This window comes from Mustelus asterias, chromosome 13 (assembly GCF_964213995.1).
Source record: "Mustelus asterias chromosome 13, sMusAst1.hap1.1, whole genome shotgun sequence".
In the NCBI taxonomy this organism is placed as follows: domain Eukaryota; kingdom Metazoa; phylum Chordata; class Chondrichthyes; order Carcharhiniformes; family Triakidae; genus Mustelus; species Mustelus asterias.
This window is the reverse complement of record NC_135813.1, coordinates 59,607,528-59,632,536: the sequence shown is the minus strand read 5'-3', so window position 1 is coordinate 59,632,536 and position 25,009 is coordinate 59,607,528. Positions and strand designations below refer to the sequence as shown.

The 25,009-nt window shown below is 41.0% G+C and overlaps 1 protein-coding gene across 2 annotated transcripts in view; it reads left to right on the top strand.

Moving 5' to 3' along the window:
- Window positions 1-25,009, top strand: part of ppil2 (peptidylprolyl isomerase (cyclophilin)-like 2) — a 350,538-nt gene that overhangs the window by 262,970 nt on the left and 62,559 nt on the right. For both annotated transcript variants that reach the window (XM_078226847.1, XM_078226848.1), the window contains exons 15-16: window positions 8,926-9,043; window positions 10,376-10,432. In XM_078226847.1, the coding sequence (XP_078082973.1) occupies window positions 8,926-9,043; window positions 10,376-10,432 (175 nt within the window). The remainder of the gene's footprint in view (window positions 1-8,925; window positions 9,044-10,375; window positions 10,433-25,009) is intronic.

The following is a 25,009-nucleotide window of genomic DNA, read 5'->3' as shown; positions in this document are numbered from 1 at the left end:
ACATGGAATAGTTTATTGGCTGGTTTATAATTGGCATGCACACCAGCTTTGTTATGGGAATTACAGCAGTGTTACGCAGAAGTGCTGATTAGGAAAAGTTGAGTGGCCCTAACCAGTGTTTCTGGCTGGATGCCAAAAGTTAATTGTCATTCTGTAAGCTTTAAAGAATGTGTTGCAATGAAAAACATAGATGTGGTTATTTTATCGTTGTGTGGCCTGTTATCCTTTACCACAGCCCAAGCCATGTAATCCTTGAGTAAACATTCTCCGGTTTTGAATACAAGTCAGGATTACTTCCACCAGAACAACTCTCAGAAGTCTCACAACACCAGGTTAAAGTCCAACAGGTTTATTTGGAATCACGAGCTTTCGGACCACTGCTCCTTCAACAGGTGAATCCTGCTGAAGGAGCAGCGCTCCGAAAGCTCGTGATTCCAAATAAACCTGTTGGACTTTAACCTGGTGTTGTGAGACTACTTACTGTGCCCACCCCAGTCCAACGCCGGCATCTCCACCTCAGAAAACTCTGTCATTGTCATTATTTACATATCTTATGAAATTAGGAGTCATGCAATCAGCAATGGTAGCTGCAGTGTTTACAGACAAACATGCAAAATGCACATTTCCCATTGCATTTGCTTTCTCTACAGACTGAGGGAAATGATACATTGATTGGATGAATTCACAGCTGGTGCAGTGCTTCACATAGCACTGGACCACAATCCCTGCAGAGCATCTACTTCCTCTATAGATATTTCCATAACAGATTCTATTTCACCCACCAGAGACAATTAAGACTTCTGCCTATCTTTTCAAAAAATGTTATTTATTGTACACTATATTCCACCGAGACAGGAGGTCTTGTTGCGCAATCGGTAGCATTCCTGCCTCTAAACCAGAAGTTCCAGGTTCAAATTCCATCCCAAGACTTGATGGCCAAGGAAGGTGCGTTCGTAATGCGGTCAAACAGTTAAGTATAAACCTGCAAAATCCTTCTAATATGCCAATGGCAAGTGGTAAGAGCGAGCAAGACCCCTGGTCAGCCATGTTTGATGCGGAGTGGCACCCCTCAAGCTATCAGCCTCTGGTGACAGGCTAGCGACATGTTCCAGGAAAAATCTCGCTATGGGAACAGATGAAGGTCTGCCTTGTGCACCACTAGGTGCAGAGAGAGAAATAACAACAACAACAAACAATATTCTGCCAGCTGACACACCACCACCTGAATGTTCACGTCCAAGTCACTTACCATCCTGACTTGGAAATATATCATCATTCCTTCACTGTCTCTGAGTCAGAATCCACCCTAACAGCACTGTGGGTGTACCTACATCACTGACTGCTATGACTCAAGAAGGCAGCTCACCACCACCACCACCTTGAGCAATTGGGGATGGGCAATAAATGTCGGCCTAGCCAGAGACACACACATCCCATAAATTAATTTAAAAAACTCAAATGAGAGCCCAAGTCCCAAAAACATCTTGTCTGCTCTTGATCCCAACGAGTCATGTCCTTGTGCAGATCGGGATTCCAAAATTTCCAAAATAGTGATCCTAACACCATTGAATTTTGTTTTTAAGTTTGAAAGTGACATGCTCCAATCACAAGCAAGAATCTTAAACTTAAAAAAGCCAATTAAAAACATATGAAGGGAGAACCGTCTAAGGTTGATTGACTTAAAAGGTATGAAGTTAAATGAACAGTGGGAAACAAAGAAACAATTCAAAATGTTCAACAAAAATACATTCCATTAAAAAAACAGAAACTGAGCAAGAGAGATCCATCTGCGACTTAAAGAAAAGATTCTCAATGTTAAAAAATAGCAATTCTGAGAACTGGGTGTCCTCAGAATGCCACCGGAGGTTGATAAAAAGGAGTAAAATAGAATATGAAAGTATACTAGCCTGATATATAAAAACAGATTGTAAGAACTTTTAGTGGCTGTGCAAGTTATGATTTTCCAAAATTCCTCAGATTTGGGAACAGTCCCCCTTGACTAGAAGTTGGCAAATGTTACATCACCTTTTTGAGAAAGGAGGGAGGGAAAAAACAGTGAACTACAGGCCAAGTAGTATAACAATGCAATTGGAAAAGCATAGAATGCTTCAAGTCATCTTGGTTTTACTAAAGGGAAAATCTGTTTGAGAAATTTATTGGAGTTTTTTGAGAATGTAACAAGTAAGGTAGATAAAGGAGAACCAGTCGATGTTGTATACTTGGATTCCCTAAAAGCATTCAATAAGGGCCAAGACAAAAGATTAATAGGAAAGATTAGGGCTCATGGAATTGGGGATAATATTTTAGCCTGGATAGAGGATTAGATAACAGATAGAAAGCAGAGAGTGGGCATAAACAGGACTACTTCAAGTTGGCAAGCAGTGAATAGTGGAGAGCTGGTAACTCAGCTATTTACAATCTATATTAAAGACAGATGAAGAGACAAGAGAAGAATGGATCTAAGTTTCTGGTGCCGAAGCAATGCTGGATGGTCGAACCCATTTCAATCTGACATCAAGGCCGCATTCGACCAAGTGTGGCATCAAGGAGCCCTAGCAAAACTGCAATCAATGGGTATCGGGGGCAAACACCCTGCTGGTTGCAGTCATGCCTGGTACATCGGAAGATGGTTGTGGAGGGTCAGTCATCTCAGCTCCAGGACATCTCTGCAGGAGTCCCTCAGGGTAGTGTCCTCGGCCCAACAATCTTCAGCTGCTTCATCAATGATCTTCCCCCCGCCCCCCCCCCCATCATAAAGTCAGAAGTGGGGATGTTCGCCGATGATTGCAACTCCTCAGATACTGAAGCAGTCCACGTTCAAATGCAACAAGATCTGGACAATATCCAGGTTTGGACTGACAAGTGGCAAATAACATTCATGCTGCAGAAATACCAGGCAATGACCATCGCCAATAAGAGACACTCTAACCACCGACTCTTGATATTCAGTGATGTTACCATCACTGAGTCCCCCACTGTCAACATCCTTGCGGTTACCATTGACCAGAAACTCAACTGGATTCACCACATAAACACAGTGGCTACAAGAGCAGGTCAGAGGCTAGGAATACTGCGGCGAGTAACTCATCTCCTGACTCCCCAAAGTCTATCCAGCATCTACAAGGCACAAGTCAGGAGTGTGATGGAATACTCCCCACATGCCTGGATGGGTGTAGCTCCAACAAAGAAGTTTGACACCATCCAGGACAAAGCAGTCTGCTTAATTGGCACCACATCCACAAACCACCATCCACACCCTGCACCACTGACGCTCAGTAGCAGCAGTGTGTACTATCCACAAGATGCACTGCAGCAATTCACCAAAGATCCTTAGATAGCACCATCCAAACCCACAACCACTTCCATCTCAAAGGACAAGAGCAGCAGATACATGGGAATACCACCACCTGCAAGTTCTCCAAGCCACTCACCATCCTGACTTGGATATATATCACCCATTCCTTCACAGTCGCTGGGTCAAAATCCTGGAATTCCCTCCCCAACGGCATTGTGGGTCAACCCACAGAACATGGACTGCAGCGATTCAAGAAGACAACTCACCACCACTTTCTCAAGGGCAACTAGGAATGGACAATAAATGCTGGCCAGCAGCTCTGCCCATGTCCCACGAATGAATTTTTAAAAAATCATTTTAGACTTTCTAGTAGTTTGTGATTACTGAGTGACTTTGGGGGGCCATTTCCGAGGGCCCACATTGCTATGAGCCTGGAGTCACACAGACCAGCAGATTCCTTCTCTAGAGGACATTAGTGGACTAGCCAGGTTTTTGCAACAGTTAGCTTTTTAATTCCAGCCTTTCATTGATTGAATTCAAATTCTACCACCAGCCTCAGTATGGTTTTGAACCTGGGTCCCCAGAGAATTACCCTGGGTCTCTGGATTATTTGTCCAGTAACAATACCACGATGTCGCTGCCTCCTCAAGTCATACTAAGCCACAACATATTTTAGGAATACAACTGCTATTTACCACAATTTTTGAAACCTTTAATTTGATCTGAAGTTCTAGCAAGGAGTTTGAGTTCTGCAGTTACATTAACTTCCCCTCATTTTAAAAATGTATTTCTCCCTTTACATCCCTCTCATGTTATCTATTGCTCCATGGCTGAGTCAGATGTTTCATGCATTGCCTTACTCTCTGTTTTAACCATTGCTTTCTCCACTATTGAAATATTTTGCTTCTCAAAACAGCATTATTTTACATTGGGAAACCATAATGAAGGTCCAAGACCCACAATGGAGGGCAAAACCAAAGCTGAAATAAGAAAGAAGATGAATTATGAGATAAAAATTGTGAGGTGGTCCAAAGTTTGGGTTTGAAAAGTCTGAAGACCATAGGAAAAAAATGAAGTGTGTAAGAAGCTGCAAGATTTTTAGGTTTTGGTAAATATTGAATCAGAATGGGGGATTTCTGAGATAAATTTCAATCCATTGAAGATGTTGAGAGTGGGGAAAACACATATAGGAAAGTAAATTTGGTTGTTTGGAACAAAGGAGCCAAAAGAGCTCAGAGGAACATTAGTCAAATTAAGAGACCAGAAGGGTGACATACTGATTATTAAGCTGCAGACCAACTTAATATTGGATGTTGTATGACCTAGTGCCTTGTAGATGGTGGATAGGCAGTGTAAGGCAGATGTACAGAGTAGTAGGTATGATCAGACTCACTTAAGTTAAAAAAGATCATCGTCACATAATTATTTGAAAATAAACAGCGTGATATGATGCCCACATTTCTGTAGGTGGTCTTACTTAACCAAAATAAAACTTAAGTATTTTACCAAACATTCCAATACAAAGCCACCTCTTCCTCCTGTATCCTGACTGCCTTGCACTGTCCCCAACAAAGTAGGCTGACTTTTGATAATTGCTTCTGTCTTCATGACCCCTACCCTTCCAGACAGACTGATTTCAAAGCATTATCCAACACAATGATTGAAGGGTGTTGCTCCAATTATCCAGTCAAGCTAACAAGTTTAACCTGTGGGGAAAACAACTTCTGTTTAGCATATTAATTGTCCTTTATCTGGGAGTTTAAAAAAAATCTATTGAGAATAAAATACCAGCACTAAAGATTCCAAATCTTTACCGTAAAAATATGATCAAAAATGCTGAACTGCAGTGAGTTCAAAATGTCATGCTTTTCCATTGGACTCAAAATGCCTAGACCCTGCCCAAGAAATGCTCCCATTTCATATACATCAATCCTGCTTAAAAGAAGGTCACGCCCTAAGAGTTTTTATATCCTTTGATTCACCACAAGCAACCCTTTGGGAGATTTACTGATATTACATAGTAAAGCATTCTATTGTTAATTTAAAAATCTCGAATTTATTATCAGCGCACTGCAGAGTACTTATTAATAAACATTAGGTTTAAACACACGGACACACACACCAGCTCACACGCAGACACATGCCCACACTCTCACACAGTGATAGTGAACAAAATGTATTCTCTAAAGTTTCTCTTATGTATTCTGTGTAGTTATATATGCTGTTAGTTTTTTAAATTCAACTGCATTTGTTATTGCTGCAAACTTGCAAGTTTTTAATTCTTGCTCCTTGACAAATTTCAATCGTTAGCACAGTGATTAGCATTGCTGCCTCACAGCGCCAGGGACCTGGGTTCGATTCCAACCTTGAGTGACAATCTGTGTGGAGTTTGCACCTTTTGTGTGGGCTTCCCCTGGGTGCGCCAGTTTGCTCCCACAGTCCAAAGATATGCAAGTTAGGTGGGTTGGCCGTGCTAAATTTCTCCTTAGTATCCAAAGATGTCTAGTGTAGGTGGATTAGCCATGGGAAATGCGTGGGGTTACAGGGATAATCATGATGTGGAGATGCCGGCGTTGGACTGGGGTAAACACAGTAAGAAGTCTAACAACACCAGGTTAAAGTCCAACAGGTTTATTTGGTAGCAAAAGCCACTAGCTTTCGGAACAGGTTGTTCCTTCGTCGGAATTCCCACCCACCTGACGAAGGAACAGCCTGTTCCGAAAGCTAGTGGCTTTTGCTACCAAATAAACCTGTTGGACTTTAACCTGGTGTTGTTAGACTTCTTACTGTGTTACAGGGATAAGGCAGGGTTCTTTCGGAGAGTCGATGCAGATTTGATGGGCCAAATGGCCCCCTTCTGCGCTGTAGGAATTCTATGTTTAATCTTTATTGGGGCAGAAATTTCTGAAACAATAACATCATTATAATGATACATTGACAGGATTCATCATTATTAAAAATCCAGGAATTTGGGGAGTAAATTGCCAGACAAATTTATGCCCTTCCACTGTTAGCCATGCCAAATCTGATAAAGTCCTTGCTTGCTTCAAGACTTCCTATTGAACTTAGTGCTCACAAAATTGTTGGATTTTCAGCATTTAGACCTGGAAATGTCACACCACCGGGATCCTGTATGACATGATTTTGGAGACCAATGAAGCTGTAGAGTCCCAATTCAGAATTCTTTCAAGAGGTTTTCTTTTATGCACATCAGTCTTGTTAACTAGCAGTGCTGGGAGGCAATAATTTTCGGTGCCTAATTGTTTTGATACTCAGAAGAAAATGCGTCCATCAAAAGCAAATTAGATTAATTTCTTTCAGAAAATCACATTTTGGGATCGAACGTGAGTACTTTGAGATATGACAGGAGGTTAGTAAGAACATGAGACCATATGAACTCAAATCTGGAGTAAGACATTGGGTCACGCAAACCTGCTTCACCATTCAGTGATCATGGATGATCTCCTAACTCAATTCCACCTCCCCACACTATTGCCATTTGCCTTAATTTCCTTAGTATCCAAAACATTATTGATCTTGAATAAACTGAGCATCTGCAGTAGATGGGGTAGAGAATTCTAAAGATTCACAATGCTATGAGTGAAGAGATTTCTTCTAATCTCAATTGTAAATGGTTAATCCCTTATTCAGTGACTCCTAATTCTAGATTCCCATCTTTCTGGCATTTATCTAATAAAGTCCTTTAAGAATTTTATAAAGCTCAATGTCATCATTCGTTCATTCTTCTAAGTTTCATGAAATATAGTCCCAGTCAACTCCATCTTTCATCATAGGACAATTCCACCATCATAGGAATCAATCTAGTGAAGCTTTGTTATGCTCCCTCCAAAGCTAGTATTTAAGGAGACCAAACTGGACACTACTACTGGTGTGGCCTCACCAAAATCTTATCAAATTACAGGAAAATGTCTTCGCTTCTGGCCTTGCCAGTGGTGCTCGCAACGTTCAAACAAATTTACAAAATACTCTAATCCCTTTGCAACAAAGACTGACATTATTTGCTTTTCAAACTGCTTGCTGCATTTTAACTTTCAGAGATTTGTGTGCAAAAGCACTCAAGTCTCTCTGAATACCAATATTTCCCAGTCTCTCACTATTTAAAAAAGATTCTGCTTTTTGATTATTTTTCCCATAGTGGATAACTTCCTTCATATTTCCCCACATTGTCTATGTCCCTCTGCAGCCACTTTGAGTCCTCCTCACAGTTTACTTTCCCACTGTGTGTCATCAGCTAACTTGGATACATTATACTTGGTCCCTTCATCTAAATCATCTGAATCATGTCCTAATTAACAGTCACTTGGACAAGTGTGGATTAATTATCTCTGCCTTTGACTTTGGCAGTATCACCTTTCTTAGTAAAGAAAGACACACACACACGCGCGCACAGTACTTTAGTACCAAAGCCATGCCCTGTGCTTCCATGCATAGATCCCCTTTTTGGTCCCTAATTAGTCACTATTCTTTTGCTGTTTATATGATTATAAAATACTTTTGGATTCCCCTCTATGTCGGCTGTCAATCTCTTATTGTCTCTCTTTGCCTTGCTGATTTCCCTTTGCACTGCTTTTCTGAATTGTCTACTTAGCCTGGTTCTAACTTTCATTAACAATCTGACATCTAGCATATGCATCTTTTTTACTAATTCATCTTACTCTCCATCTGTTTTGTCACCCAGAGACCTCCGACTTTGTCCTACCCTTCCCCCTTGTAGAAATGTACAGAACTGCCTGTCAACCTTTACTTCCAACTTAACTGGGGCAGGACAGATCCATATTCAACCCGTTATATTTAACCCTTAGCCAATTCATTATTTTTACTTTGGATTGCTCCTTGTCTTTTTCGAAAGCTAATCTAAATCTTATGATGCAATTAGCATAATTTGAGGGTAAAACTCAACATTGCGTGCCCATTATAGCCTCACTAAGAAGTGAAATACAACTGGCAATTAGAGTCTTCTCACTGCTAATTACCATAATCGTTTGTTGGTGAACTGACACCCACAATTTACAAGAAACAAAGACATGATCAGAGTCCTTCTTATGAATGACATGACACAAGCAGTCTCCAAGAATTTCATTTAAATACTGCAGCAGCCACTGAAGTTGTGCTTGCATTTGGCATTGTTGGATAACATTAACATTTGTGTTAATGATGATCTGCCTACATTGCTACTGAATTGCAGGATTTTTCCACAATGCATTCGAAAACAAAATACTACTTTGAAAAGTGCAAACACTCATTCATCATGGAGTGCGCAGCAAGTGATGGTGATCCACATCCAGTTGCTTTAGGAGAGCAACAGTGCAGAATTGTGGGACTGAAGCACTCCACTTAAATAATTTCCCTTCTATTCTAAAAGCTGCAATGACATTTTTATGACCGTAGTATGAAATATGAACTGCTTATTGAAAGCCCTGATGGTAAACATGGAAGGTATCAAGAGAAAAATATTGTGGATGCTGGAAATCTAAAATAAAAACATAAAATGCTAAAAGTGTTCATCAGTTTTGGCAGCATCTGTTCAGAGAGGAGGAGTTAATATTTCAGGTTGGTGACATTTCATTAGAGCTTGTTATATCAATAAGTTTCTCCCTCTATTCCTTCAGGTGGGGAGTCGTACTGGGGAAAACCTTTCAAGGATGAATTCAAACACAACCTCTCACATGCAGGCCGAGGCATCCTGAGCATGGCCAATTCAGGACCCAATACCAACAAGTCCCAGTTGTAAGTAGCTTTCTAATAATCTCCATTTTTATTGTTTGGATCCTTCAAGTGAACCAAGGTAGTTGCAAACTGTTTTTTGTTAAGTGTATTGAAAGCAACAGGTTCATAAAATTCCCTTCCTGAAATTTATTATTTAAAACGTTTTGACTACTTCACTTCAAAGGGAAAAAGTGCAAGATTATGGTTCCCTAGACATAAGACACCGAATGAGAATTCCACATAATGCAGGCATGAAATATATACCAGTTACCTTGATATCTGTCGTTCACTGCACTGAATTAGTCCATTAGTTTCTGTTGACATGGTGAGTTGTTCAATTCAGCAAAGTTATTATATGATTTTATTATACCAGTAAAGGTTTCCCAAAAGTAACCCAAATCATCAAAAACCCCTAATAGCAGGAATCTTTGGCAGAGACTTGGGAAGAGATCAGTCCTCTGAGCAAAGAAACTATCAGAAGGACAAAAATAAAAAGAGAATTATTTATTGGTAAATTTGGTGCATCTTGTGCATAGTGAGACTGCAGTTATAGTCTAATGTTTAAGTAGAACTGTTCTACCCTTTATGGTTACTGAGTTTAGCAGGGGAAATGTATTGTAGGACTAGGCAATCTGAATCTAGTTTGTAATATGGTCACATTCTTTATGTACAATGTTTACTTAAAAAATCTTTATGACCTTAATTAATATCTACTGAGTAATGGGAAATAGTGAAGATTTTGTTTCATTAAATGGATGGAATAGTGAGAAATGTAACAAAGGAAATGAGTTCACTGTTGGACTCCACATCTCCATTAAAGCAACCAAATTGGAAGTCATTATAATGTCATTAAATTTCAAAGGATCAGATCCAAATATTCAACATTTACATTCAAAACTAATAGGTATGCTTTTTTAGTGCCTCTTCTTCTACCAATTGCCTAATCACAAACATATTCACTTCAGAAAAGCAGATAATGGGTTTTGTATTGAATGAAGCCTTTACACTATAAATAAAATCTTTTTAACCATCGACTAATGATAGCCATAAGGAAAGTGTTTGTTTAACATGTATTAAACATAAAACCTATCTATCTTTCTACCTAGAGAGACCATTAGTTTCTGGCTTATATACGTTGGTGTCCCTTTTTAAGATTCTTTAAACCTGGAGATGAAAGCTTTTTTTAAAATTGTGGCTTATCTTTTGGTCTAATTTGTTCCTTCTTGTTGCTCACAGACATCAATCATTCACTGTTTCTATTTACACTCAACTTAAAACAGCTATACAATGGGTGTTGAAAATGACAACCACAGCTCAGGAGTGTTTTTATAATGGTCTCTTCTGTTTTCTCAGCTTCATCACATTCCGTTCATGTATCTATCTGGACAAGAAGCACACCATCTTTGGAAGGTAAAAAATTGATAATCTCAGCACATGGTAGTGAGCAATTGAAAAGGAAAAATCCTCCCTATTTTGAAAATGCACAGTAGATCAGTCCGCAGCTGTAAAGAGAAAAGACACATTAATATTTTGGGGGTACACCTATGCCAGTGGACTTTTACAAACCTGAGAACAAGGAAGACCGGAGTCAATTCTAGCTGCCATCTTTCTTCCCCTGTCTCTTTAACCAAATTTTTGTTTTCATCTTCCTACTGCAGCAATGCAATCATGTAAGGAAAAGCAGGAAGCAAATTGCATCCTCCATGCTATAAATTTTAAGCTGATGTTAGAGGGACAGAGAAGAAAGAGGAAATGTGTCATTGTTTTCATTAGCCTCACAAGACATAGGGCTGGATTTCATGGCCCCTGCTGGGCATATTTTCAGTCGTGGAACACAAAATATGAGAGGTGCCCATCCATCACTTCCCCACCCAGAGCTGTCCCCCATACTATGCAAGGTTAGCAGCACTGAATTCTGCCGTATTTCATTAAATATTTTTAAAATTGTATTTTTACTGAAGATTTTCCATTTTATATAAAAAAGCACAAACTTTGGAACATTGGTAGAGTCCAACAGGATAATTTTCAAACAAACACAAGTAGGAAGACAAAGAGAAAAAAAGAATTACCAAATGGATTTGGATTATTCATTGCATCCAGCGCCTCCCACCATACAAGTAACAAAAGGATATATCAAAGGATGGGAGGGATAACGGTCACAATTGGTTCAGCAGTGTACAATCAAGAAAATGGCAGTCAAACCAGTTTGTATGTAGGACTTGAAAAATATTAAAACCGAGACTGGGAAGTAGAGATTTGTGGGAGGAGATGAATAGGGTTCTGCTCTTCCAGTACCAGACATGCTGGAGAAAACCGTGGAGAATGTTTAACAGTATAGATTTTCAAATTCTGGTCTTCAGACTGTATTGATTCCATGAGGGGACCATGTGTGCTTTATAACAGCATCAGCTCTCTCTCCGTCTTAATCAGATTTGTCTTTTGTTTGTTGCCTTACCAGCATGTTATTTTCTGTTGCTGGATACTAACTTAAAAATGTTTGCAATTTTAGTAGCCTACATTCATTTCATTGCTAACATTTAAACGTAAAGACTCCTGTCCAATCTCAGTGGTTGCATTTGCACAGGCCTCTCACACCAAGACGTACAAAATCTGTTGGCTTGTAGTGTAAGAAATCATTTCAATTTTGCTTCATGGTTACCCTGTTGTAAATTTTAAACAGAGGTTGACCATTGAAAGGAGGGAAAAACATGAATCCTCCTCCCACTGATGTATGAAATTCAATATCTATTTGCTATATTTCACAGTTTCAGTTTCTTTCTAGATTTGTCCACAAGTTGCATTCATACTGTGCATCTCTGTGAATGTTTATATGTAAAAGTTGCTTTGTTCATAGTAGGTACAAAAGTCCAATTGAACTGAGGATCTATCTGCAAAGCAGTTGAGATCCTGAGAGCTATGTTGGGTTCTGATAGCTCCCTCACATGCTGTTCTGGTTTGAAATTCTTCACAATGGACTTTCAAAAAAAGGAGCAAAACCTTTGCTGTGCCCGTTTTCCCAATCTCCACCCCGCCCCACTTATTGTCCCCAAAATATTAAGCTCAAAATCCATTTTGTCATTTATAAATCACTGCACAACCTCTGTATCCTTCCTTATCCTGTACTCTTCAACCTCCCAGTTCCCTCCCTCCTACCCCATGACAGTCATCTAGGCCTAATGTTTAAAACCCCTCTCTTAGTTCTCTGCAAAAACCTCTTCCCAAATCCCTTTTTAGTCATGATTTTGCTCATCTCTGCCAACCATTGAATTACTGCTCTGTGTTCATTTCCTCCCCCGTGAATCATCTTAGGACATTTTCTATGTAGAATGCATTGGGGAACATTTAGTTTATTCAGTCACTTATTGGAAGGTGTAACTCAAGATGGCATAGAGGAACAAAGGGAATACAAATACACCATCACAAATTGTGGCACCATAGCTTAGCAAGATCACAAAAAAAGCAAACAAAGCACTAAGCTTCATTTCCAGAAGGAAATAATAGAAAAGTAGGGATAATTTTCTCAATCTACATCAAATCTTGGTTAGATTAGATTTAGAATACTGTGCTTTGAAAGGGTATAGAGACACTGTGGAGAGTGCAGGGAAGATTTACAAGGTTGATACTAGAAATGTGAGAGGGATGCAAAGAATTGACAGTCTGGGTTTCATTTCTCTTGGGGGAAAAAAAGGCAGACAGGTGACCTAATAGAGGTCTTTATACTTATAAAATGTTTTCTTACAGTGGATAGTGAAAGAATGTTTCCTCTAGTTGTGAAGAGCATAGCCAGAGGCTATCGATATTAAATAGGCACCAAGGAATCCAATAGGGAATTCAGAAGAAACTTTTTTATCTGAAGAGTGGTGAGAATGTGGAACTTGCTATCACAGAAACTAGTCAAGGATGCTATAAGAAAAAGTTAGACAAGCATGTGTTAGACAAGAAAGGGATAGAAGGTGACAATGATAGATTTAGATATGGAAATATGGGAGGAGGTTCAAGTGAAGCATGAACTTCGTATTGTGTATTTGGGACGATTGGCTTGTTTGTGTACCATATATCCTGTTATTCCAACCAGTGAGGCCAAATGCCAGGACTCGGCCTTTCTTTTCCACACCTTGATTAATCCTAGCAGGGTTTGTGTAGCTCATGAGGATGAAGGTATTAATTCAGTGTCTGCTCTTAACTATTCATCTGCTGATCACCAAGAATTCAGTCCAACAGGCTTTCTTGAACTTAACCACAAAGGGTTTGTTATTGTGTTAAAAACCCACCCAGGTAAAGATATTTAAAGAAGGTACACCCATGTCCATACCTACACGCATGCACACGCAGAATTACAAGTTATACAATCAAGGAGGCTAATATTTGGCCCAATTAAGCTTCAGTGTTAAAAAGCAAGAATATAGAGAGTTCACTGTTTGATTTCCTCACTGAGGCAGTTTTTTAAACAATGGTCCCGTTTTTTTTCCCCCCCCGGAAACACCACTTTGGGATTTTGAAGTGTCCTTCAAATTCATTATCTCTCTGATGTATTCCAAACAGTATCAGAGACATGGATCAGAATAGCAGGGAGAGATGCTGTCATTTTTCCATTTGCAGACATCTTCTCCAGACTGCCAGGAGGAACCAGGATGTTGTAATAAAATACTTTTCAAGATGGTGATCCTGGTCACACCACCTACCTCTATATAATGAGTTAAGCATTTTACAGAAGGTAATTGATTGGCCTATACCTGGACAGACCTTTGCCATTATGTTATTAACTAGATGATTCATTTTTTTTTAAATGTTCCAGTCATCACCTCATGAATGGACCATTCTTTCCTTTGCTAAACTAGGAAGAACATATCAACACCTCTATAGCCATTGTCACATAGACTTTCTGTCTCTGCCTGAAATGTAGCTTTATAGAAATTCAAATGGTGATAGTGATATCTGTTTCAACTTGGAGTTTAGTTTTGATATCAGCAGGTGTGAAATTCATAGGAGATTTGCCTTGGCATGTCCTAATTATAATCCACATTGGAAACTTCCAGAAACTGACCAACTTGTAATACCAGACCTGTGGCAGCCATCTTAAGTCAATGTTTTTGCTTGGATTAAAAATTCTTTCAATGTAGGTCAATATATATTTTGACCAGCCGATGAAATTAAAGATTAATATTCCGCATCCACACATCATCATCTTGACACTATGTAATGTAATTCTATGCTGCCATGTTCTTTGCATGCAATCTTAGAAAGCTGGTAAGTTTAGATCAGACTAGATGTTGAGAAATTGAAACCATGCCGTTAGATCTGAGTTCCCCGAGTCATTCTCACATCCAACAGGCTTATTTAATTTTTCCCTGCTTTATCTGTACAAGGGGTTGCAGTTTTCTGTGTCTACAAATAACTTGACACTACATTTATTGATGAATCACGTCATTTACACAAATGTTTAACCACCAAACTGCAACAAAAGAATGCGAATCATTGCGCCTGGAACAAAACTCACTGTAGTTTTCCGATTCCGTGCTTACATTGTACAAACATTGACTCTTCTATTTCACTGCAAACAATACTCTGGTCTTTTGTTGTCTGTAATTTACAAAGATTGAGAAAAGTGATTGGACACATTCCATTGAGCTAAGTAGCTGTTGCCAGGAATTGAGGTGCGATCTGTTTTCTATTTAAAATGTTGTGTATGTAAAATTAGATATAATATTTCAATTCAGACTATTTATTACAACAAGACTGTGAGGGCGATTCTCCCAGCCTGCTGCGCTTTTCGAGCAGCCCAACAGCCCAGGAGACATCAGCGGAGGCCATTTAGTGGGCTCCCACTGGGCGCCACGGCCTCTGCGCTTCTCCGGGGCCAGCATTTCTGGAAATTGGCGCGGAGCTGATTTAAATATTAAAATCAGCATTACCATCTTATTAGCGGACCGGGGACTGCAATCTGGAGACTTCAGTCCTGGGCCAACTAGCGTCTCACCCCCACAGGGAGTGGTTCACTCCAGTGGGGTTTACAACAGCTCCCCACTAATGGGGAGCTGGCAACGTGACCCCACTGGACTGAAGGGAGGCCATGGAGGCCTGCCCCATCAGGAGGTCGAGGGTAAGGGAGATGCCCCCTGGGCATTGCCAGCCAGGCAGTCTCAGCCTGGACCCTGGCACTGCACACCAGGCATCGTGCAGTGCCAAGGTGGCGAGCCAGAGGGTGGGGCCTACTCGAGGCGGGACCTAGGGAGTGCCTGCTGCCACTCAGCATAGGAATCGGTGGCAGAGGGAGGGTGGGTGGTGATCGAAGCTGGCATCCGGGCCAGGGCTGGCAGCACAGTGGTACTCCGGATCCGCCAATCTCCACGCTGACAGATTGGTGCACGTACAGTGGCCCGCTCAGCGCTATGCTGCCGGCCTCACCAGCGGGAATAGGCCCTGCCCTCTGGTTTTCAACGTGAATCTCCCTGTGGCACTCTGCAGTGCTCAGAGTGTGGGAGATTCCGTTTGAAAACCCCGCTTAAAAAAAAGTGGTATGTACTCCAGTTTTTACGCTTTTTTTTAAGGAGAATTACCCTGGTAACTTGAATGAGCCAATTGGTCGATGGACAATCTACTTCATGATCCTGGACTGGTTGGTCTCTCATATTTTCACTGAGATGTGCTTTCAGTTTTCATATCTCCAAAATCTGCATTATTGTTTATAGTTTTCCAGGACTAACCCTGCTCACTGTGCACTGCCTCTCTTGAATTACAACATCAAGCAATTATATCAGGCATAGAGTCATAGAGGTTTACAGCTGGAAACAGGCCCTTCGGCCCAACTTGTCCAGGCCGCCCTTTTTTTTTACGACTAAGCTAATCCCAATTGCCCGTGTTTGGCCCATATCCCTCAATAGCCATCTTACTCATGTAACTGTCTAAACGCTTTTTAAAAGACAAAATTGTACCCGCCTCTACTACTACCTCTGGTAGCTTGTTCCAGACACTCACCACCCTCTGTGTGAAAAAATTGCCCCTCTGGACACTTTTGTACCTCCCCTCTTACCTTAAACCTCTTCCCTCTAGCTTTAGACTCCCCTACACCTTTGGGAAAATATATTGACTATCTAGCTGATCTATGCCTCTCATTATTTTATAGACCTCTATAAGATCACCTCTGAGCCTCCTACGCTCCAGAAAAAAAAAGTCCTAGCCTATCCAGCCTCTCCTTATAACTCAAGCCATCAAGTCCTGATAGCATCCTAGTAAATATTTTCTGCACTCTTTCTAGTTTAATAATATCCTTTCTTTAATAGGGTGGCCAGAACTCTACACAGTATTCCAAGTGTGGCCTCACCAATGTCCTGTACAACTTCAACAAGACGTCCCAAATCCTGTATTCAATGTTCTGACCAATGAAACCAAGCATATCGAATGCCTTCTTCACCCTGTCAACCTGTGACTCCACTTTCAAGGAGCTATGAACGTGTACCCCGAGATCTCTTTGTTCTATAACTCTCCCCAGCACCCTACCATTAACCGAGTAAGTCCTGCCCTGGTTCGATCTACCAAAATGCATCACCTCGCATTTATCTAAATTAAACTCCATCTGCCATTCGTCAGCCCACTGGCCCAATTGATCAAGATCCCACTGCATTCCTAGATAAGATAACTTTCTTCACTGTCCACTATGCCACCAATCTTGGTGTCATCTACAAACCTATTAACCATGCCTCCTATATTCTCATCCAAATCATTAATGTAAATGACGAATAACAGTAGACCCAGCACCGAATTTCAGAGAGCATACAGCATTCAATATTTAATACACTTCCCATAAAAACCTGCATGTTGTAGACCTAGATATACTAACAGATAGAGAGGGGAGAAGCAGTGACTGGTTTTTGTGGTCAACTCAAATACGTAACAATTTAGCACAATGGAATTTGAAATACAATTAAAAACAAATTATACAAGTTTTTAACTTCCAACAAGAACAGGACTTCAAACGAATAACTAATTGGATGGGGTATAATGGTGGTTCAGGCATTCTATCTTATTCGGTGACCTAGCCAAGCGTGAATCTGTGGCCCATATAAGGATATTTTCCATTGAAAGAAAACAACTCGCCAAGGCTCCTTCATAGCACCTCCCAAACTGTGACTTCTACCACCTAAATGAACAAAGGCTGCCGATGCATGGGAACATCGCCACCTACAAGTTCCTCTTCAGCTCAAAGACCCCCATGATCTGGAACTATTTTTCCATTCCTTCACTAACAACAATGTGGATGAAACCTATATTGCATGGACTATAGCAACTCAAGGCCATTAGAGATGGGAAATAAATGTTGGCCTTGCCAACCATGCTCACACCTCATGAATATAAATATAAAAGGCCAGCCAATGCACCCAGCGACTCAACGTGAAACATTGGGCTGGATTTTATATTTTTTTAGGTGGTACAGATCGCAGGTTTGGAAGGTGCTATGAAGGAGCTTTGCTGAGTTGCTGCTGTGCAGCTTGCAGATGGTTCACACTGCTGTCATTGTGGATCATTGATGGAGGGAGTGAATGTTGCAACGGAAGCGATGGTTGTGGGCTCTGATCAGCAGGTTCGTGAGTTCACTTACAGAACACAGGTTAGCAACACCCCATGACTACGTTCAGGACTATCAGTGAGTTTATGGAAGAGAACCGGGACTGAACTGAATATTTGGAAAGGTTAGAACACTTTTTCTTGGCAAATGGAATTGCAGATGAAGCTACAAAGTGCTTGATTCTCCTGAGTGTGTATGGGGCGAAGATTTACACACTAGTGAGGAATTTAGCAACCACAGAAACCAAGGGATGTTTCATTTGAGGATTTTGTTGCTTTTGTCCAGAATCACCACAATCCTAAGCCCCCATTGTCCCCAGTGATTGTCCAGTGGTTCATTTGCGTAGTAGTTTTAGTAAGACGGGACAATCTGTAGCTAATTTTGTTACTGAATTGCATCAGCTCTCTGAACATTGAGAGTTTGGAGCAGTATTGCAGGACATGCTCCAGGATAGACTAGTCTGTGTGGCATTAATGACAACAGCATTCAATGTCATTTGTTGGGAGAAGCCACACTGACTTTCAAGAAGGCTTTATAAATTTCTCAGGACATGGAAATGGCTGCCAGCAATGCACAAGATATTCAAAAGGCCAATGGCAGTGCACAGGCAGGTTCAGTGCATTGAGTAAAGAAAGAGGCTGCTGAATCCATTTCTGGGCACGGTAAGTTACTACGGGAGGTTTCTGCCAGATCTTTCAGCAGTGTTGGTGCCACCATATCCAATACTTCAAAGAAACAAAATAGAAGTGGGGGCCAGCACAAAAGAAATCTTTCAAGGACATGAAAGCACTGCTACAATCAGCTAATTTGTTGATTTGTTTTGATCAAGGCAGAGAACTCATTCTGTCATGCAATACCTCGCGCTATGGTGTTGGGCAGTACACTCTCACCTGATTAAGAACACGTCAGAAAAACCCATTGGTTTTGCATCACGTACACGGATAACAGCTGAGAAGAGATATTCGCAGGTAGACAAGAAAGGTCGAGCCATTGTTTTTTCCCTGAAACAATACGTTTCATCAGTACGTTTATGGTCGCTCATTCACTATATGGACTGACCAAAAGCCATTGAAGAGCCTTTTCAGTGAATCCAAATGCATTCCTCCCATGGCCTCAGCAAGAATACAGTGCTGGGTGCTCACATTGTCAGCTTACCAGTATAACATTGTGTACAGGGCAGCGAAGAACAATGCAAACATAGACGCATTGAGTTGTCTTCCAATAAAGACATTATTTCCTCCAGAGACAATTTAATGCTAACCAAATTAAGCAGTGGATGGACCAGGACCCGGTTCTATGGCAGGGGAAGAGTTTCCTTATGCAGGGATGGCTTACTGTTACAGAAGATGATGAATTTAAGACCATATACAATGTGGAAAGATGAACTGAGCATGCAGGATGATTGTAACCTTTAGGGGTCCAGGGTGGTCATTCCACCCCCTGGACCACAAGCCTTGGATGAAGTTCATGAGGCTCACCCGGGTGTCTCCCGAATGAAAAGTTTAGCAAGGTCATATTCTTGGTGGCCTAATATCGATCAGGGCTTGGAGAACATGGTGAAATCTTGTTCTGTGTGTCACATCAACCAGAGAATTGTTGCAATGTCACATAGATTTAATTAAAATAGAATATGTTCTTATTTTTATCATAGAAATATAGGAGAACAAGAGGAAGAATTTTAAAATAGCAAAACAAAATGTGAGAGCCATATGCAAAGAGAGAAAAGCAAGAAACAGACAGAGTGGAAGAGGGGCAGGAAAATTAGAGTGAGAAAATAGTTGAAACATTTACAATCTTTGATGAACACGATGGGGGTTGAACTATTGGTGGTACTTAAAACCCTGTTCTTAATGATTGGGAGAATTGACATTTCCCAGCACATCTATTCTGTAAAAAGTGTCCACAATCTGCATTAGACCAAGAGTAAGAGAAATTTTTGTACTATCAACAAATCCAATTGGACCCAAAAAGGAATCATATTTTCAGTATTTGTGTTAGCATTGGAGTTATCTGTACAAGTGTGCTATGTTTTTCTTTTAAAGTTTTTTATTTATTAGTCACAAGTAGGCTTACATTAACACTGCAATGAAGTTACTGTGAAATTCCCCTAGTCGTCACACTCCGGCACCTGTTCAGGTCAATGCACCTAACCAGCACGTCTTTCAGACTGTAGGAGGAAACCGGAGCACCCGGAAGAAACCCACACAGACATGGGGAGAACATGCAAACTCCACACAAACAGTGACCCAAGCTGGGAATTGAACCCGGATCCCTGGTGCTGTGAGGCAGCAGTGCTAACCAATGTGCCACCATGCCACCCCCATGTCAGCATTTCTCACCTCTACTTTTCAATCTTGATTTCTTGCAGTGATTCATTAGAAAGTATGGAAATTAAATCAAAGTTCTTCAGGTATGTTCCATGCAGTTATGAATAAAGCTCCTGGATTAAAGATATGGAGCTGATCTCAGCGATATTCTATTATATTTAAGCAACGAAGTGTTAACTCATTTTAGTATAGTTTTCAAAACGTTGGATTTTCACACATTCTTCTGAACTAATTGTTCTGGTGGACTATTTTATAGCACATTTCCATCTTATTTCATTATTTCTTTGTGTCTTGAGTTTGGTGATTTCTTTGGAATTTTTATTCTCTTCGGAGATTATGGACCTGGTGCAGAATCAGAGCAGCGGCACTTTTTGTGCTGTGGAACTAACCTTTCAAATTAGAGAGCTAGTAGTTAGAAAGGGAAAAATACTTTGAGTGTACAGTGGTGTTACATGAGCTATCCGCGAATGGTGCCATATGCTGAAATCACACTTTGTAAAAGGAGAATGATGTGTTTTGAGTTTATGGTTTGTCCAGAATTACATGTCGTGCTCTCATGTTCAGGGTTTAATCTTTGGTACTTAACAAAGATTATTTTTTAAAGTCAAAATGAATCAAGCCTCTACCATTATGACATTGGCATTAAAACACCTGTGTTGTTCAGATTTGTAAGCCGAAGCAACTTTACAGTCCTGTCTGCCTCAAGGCACTACTGCTTTCATTTGAAGTGGAACCCAATTCCAGTTGAACAAATAATGCTTGCCAAAAAATTACTCCTGAAGCAAAAATATTTAGTCAGGAATTATAGTCAAGCTTTTGTACCAACAACAAACTATGTGTCAACATTTTTGTCAGGGGCAAAACTCCATTGTTTGGAGGCCAATCATCTCAGCCATTGGCCATCACTGCAGAGGTTCCTCAGGGTAGTGTCCTTGGCCCAACTATCTTCAGTTACTTGATCAATGACTTTCTCTTCATCATAAGGTCAGAAATGGGGATGTTCACGAATGATTGCACAGCATTTAGTACGATTCACAACCCCTCAGATAGTTAAATTCCTTGTCAATCACCTTCCCTCCATTCAAAGGTCAGAATTGGTGATTGCAGAGTGCTCAGTTCCATTCATTACTCCTCAAATATTGAAACATACCTAAGTGCAAGATCTGGACAACACTCAGTCTTGGGCTGAAAGTGAAAAATAACATTTGCAGGCAATGTCCATCTCCAACAAGATAGAATCTAACCAGCTCTCCTTGATGTTCAATGGCATCATCTTCATTGAATTTTCCACCTAGAAACTTAACCATACTCGTAATTCTCCTCCTGACTCCCCAAAGCCTATCTGCCATCTACAAGGCAGAAGTCAGGAGTGTGATAGGATATTCTCCATCTACCAGAATGATTCTTCTTGGGCTGTCCCTCAGGATCGAGGACAACTTGCTTCCACTCCAATTCATTAGAATCTGAGATGGCTGATGAGGCCAATGTACAATCTGCAGACTCTGCCACATATAGGACAGGTGCTGCTTGAAGGATTGGGTAGATAGGTTCTTCGGAGGTTTCTGCACTCCCCTCAATGCCATGAATTCACCTCTGCACGTTCCCACAAAGTCTCTCAATGTGTTCAGTAGCTTCGCAAATGGGCATTTTCCATTTTGATCAGTCACAAGCTAGTGCCTCTGCTGAGTCGGTGGGGGTATTTGGTCTCTTCAGACGTGCTTTGAAGTTTCCGCTGTCCTCCTGGTAGTCTCCTGCCACAACTGACTTCTGAACAGAGCAATCACTTTGATTTCAATTGTCTGGATCATTGCAGCTCTGATAGCACTCAAGAAGTTCAACATCATCCATGACAAAGCTACCCTCTTGATTGACACCTCATCTTTCACATTCACTTCCTCGATCACTAGCACACAATAGCAGTGGTGTGCACCATCTGGGAAGATGATGGCATAGCGGTAATAGCACTGGACTAGTAATCCAGAAGCCAAACTCATGCCATATGGAAATATGTTCAAATCCCACCACAGCAGCTGGTGGAATTTAAGGGTCAAGTGGCCTGTTCCTAATTTGCATGTTCATACCAGAGATAGATTCTTGATAAACAAAGGGCTGAAAGGTTTTCAATGGTATGTGAGAATGTAGAGTTGAGGTTACAGTCAGATCAGCCATGATCTAATTGAATGGTGGAGAAGGGTTGAGTGGCCTACTCTTGTTCCTAATTCATATGGTAGTATCTACAAGATGCATTGCAGCAACTTGCCAAGTCTCCTTTCGACAGCACTTTCCAAACTTGTAACCTCTGCAAACTAAAAGGGCAAGGCTAGCAGAGTGATGAGAACATCACCACCTGTAAGTCCCCCTCCGATTCACATTCCATCCTGACTCAGATATATCATTGCTCCTTCACTGCCACTGGATCAAAATCCTAGTACGCTCTAACCAACAGCAATTTGAGTTAACCTACACAACATGGATCACAGTGGTTCAAAAAGGCTGTTTACCATCACCTTCCCAAGAGCAATTTCGGATGGGCCTTGCAAACAATGTCCACATTACATGAATGAATGAATAAAAAAGACTGAGTTTGGTGAAGCCGCAATTACATAGAGCACACTTCCACATATGCAGTTGGACTGCTTGTGACATCAAAGCAAGCGACTGAAGAGCTCTGAATATTAAAATTAAAAGCTTAACTAGATTTTTTGAATTCTCTCTGGATTAGAGTATCATGTTAGCCAAGGTAGAAAATGGCAGTCAATAAAGTCTGCTACAGGGTTGCACTATGCTGTACGTTTTTTTTACGAGTATGCAAACATATCCACATGTGCTTATGCTGTATAATTTTCCTGTATTAGAAATGTGCAAAAGCTAATTGTGGTGTGAAGGATGTCTAGATTGTCATGCGTATAGTGCAATGCAGCGTTATTTTGGTGATTGGAAAGCTTCAAATAACATCCCAGCATTATAAAAGCCTTTAACCCTCTGAAATAACTAAATATCAGTAATGCCAGAGACGCTGATTCAGTTCATTCTGTGACTATTAACCAGGGCATGGGGAGCCAGTATATGAACTGGAGCAATGATACATATTGTGGTGCTCGGAAGGAATAGTAACTAGGCATGATAGTGTATATCAGTTGCTTGTGGAATAATATAAATAGTAACAACTGGGGTAAGACAGAGCTGAATAGACCACAGCTCACAACAGACTGGAGCACCACACAGTAAGGGCTTGGGAGAGGGGGCAGCAAAGACTCAGGGTGGCAAAGGGAACAAGCTTGCAGAGAGGACATGCCGGAGAGATTAGCTGAGCAATTAGTATCTCTGATCGCGCAGACACAAACCAATACTGGCACTGTATGTGCATGCATACCAATGATCTCAGCCATGAAAGAAACTACACAGGTGCTGGGGAACACAGTGTGAGCCAAGTGGGCATGTAACTGTTCCTGGTGCCTGACCAATCGACATCAAGAGTTAGAGTGATTAAAAAGAATATGTATATTAATAGCATGATAATGGTAAAGTCCCCAACATGTTTATTTTACTTCGCAAATCCTTTCTTAAATGCACAAACTCAAAATGATCACATAGAATTGTTGAGTGTCAAATAATGTTGATGAATGCCCCGCCATTAACATTGTAGGGATCGACATTGATCAGTATCCCAAATGGACCATCCACATAAATGCCATGATCAACGGAGCTGGTCAGAGGCTGGGATTCTACAGTTAGTGGCTCACCTCCTGGCTCCCCACTGGCTCCCCACCACCGACAAGATGCAAGTTATATATGGAATGGAATATTCTCTACTTTCATGAATGTTGTTGCATTCATGTAAGTCAGCACCATCTAGGACAAAGCAACCCAGTTAATTGGCAGCCCATTCACCACCTTAAACAGAATCATAGAATCATAGAAGCCCTACAGTGCAGAAGGAGGCCATTCGGCCCATCGAGTCTGCACCGACCACAATCCCACCCAGGCCCTACCCCCACATATTTACCCGCTAATCCCTCTAACCTATGCATCCCAGGACTCTAAGGGACAATTTTTAACCTGGCCAATCAACCTAACCCGCACATCTTTGGACTGTGGGAGGAAACCGGAGCACCCGGAGGAAACCCACGCAGACACGAGGAGAATGTGCAAACTCCACACAGACAGTGACCCGAGCCGGGAATCGAACCCGGGACCCTGGAGCTGTGAAGCAGCAGTGCTAACCACTGTGCTACCGTGCCGCCCCCCTCTATCACTGGCTTACTGTGGTTGCAGTGTGTACTATCTACATGATGCATTGAAGAAACTTGCCGAGGTATCTCCAACAGCACCTCCAAAACCCACAACCTCTACCACCTAGAAGGACAATAGCAGCAAGTACATGGAAACATCGAATACAAGTTCACTTTCATGCCACTTGCCATTCCAATTTAGGCATATGTCACCGTTCTTTCATGGTCAATGAGTCAAAATCCTGAAACTTGCAACTTTATGGCCCTTTGGGAGTACCTTCACTCGTGGACTACAGAAGTTTAAGAAAGCAGCTCACCAACATATTTTCAAGGGCAACTCGGACAGGGCAAAAATGCTGACTTTGCCAGCAGTACCTGTGATTTCTTTTTAAAATGTGCAGCAGGTTTGTGACACACATCCCAAAAGACTGAACAATGTGTTTTCCTTTCCACTAGTTTTAGCTTTACCAGATGGAAATTCAATTGAGTCCAGGTTTTAGCACCATCAAAACTTGACCCCAATCTCTTTGTATGCTCGATTTAAGCTTCAGTGCTGTTAATGACTGTTCCACATGAAAGGCATAATAACCTTATTGGTCAGCATCAACCAACATTCCTTACTGCTTAGTTGACTGTAAACTGATATAAGCAGAATGTAGATCATACATTGCAGCAGAGACTAATAAAATCACAATTAGCCTGGGGAGAAGGAGGAGGTCCTTTCATCCAAGTAGATTAAACCACTGATTGACTGTTTTATGAGCACCAGTTTAATATGAGTGTGAAGTTGTGCTTGAAATTAGATTTTTATCTGTTTCTGAACAAAAGGCACGTACATGTTCCTAACAGATGATTGATATCCAGC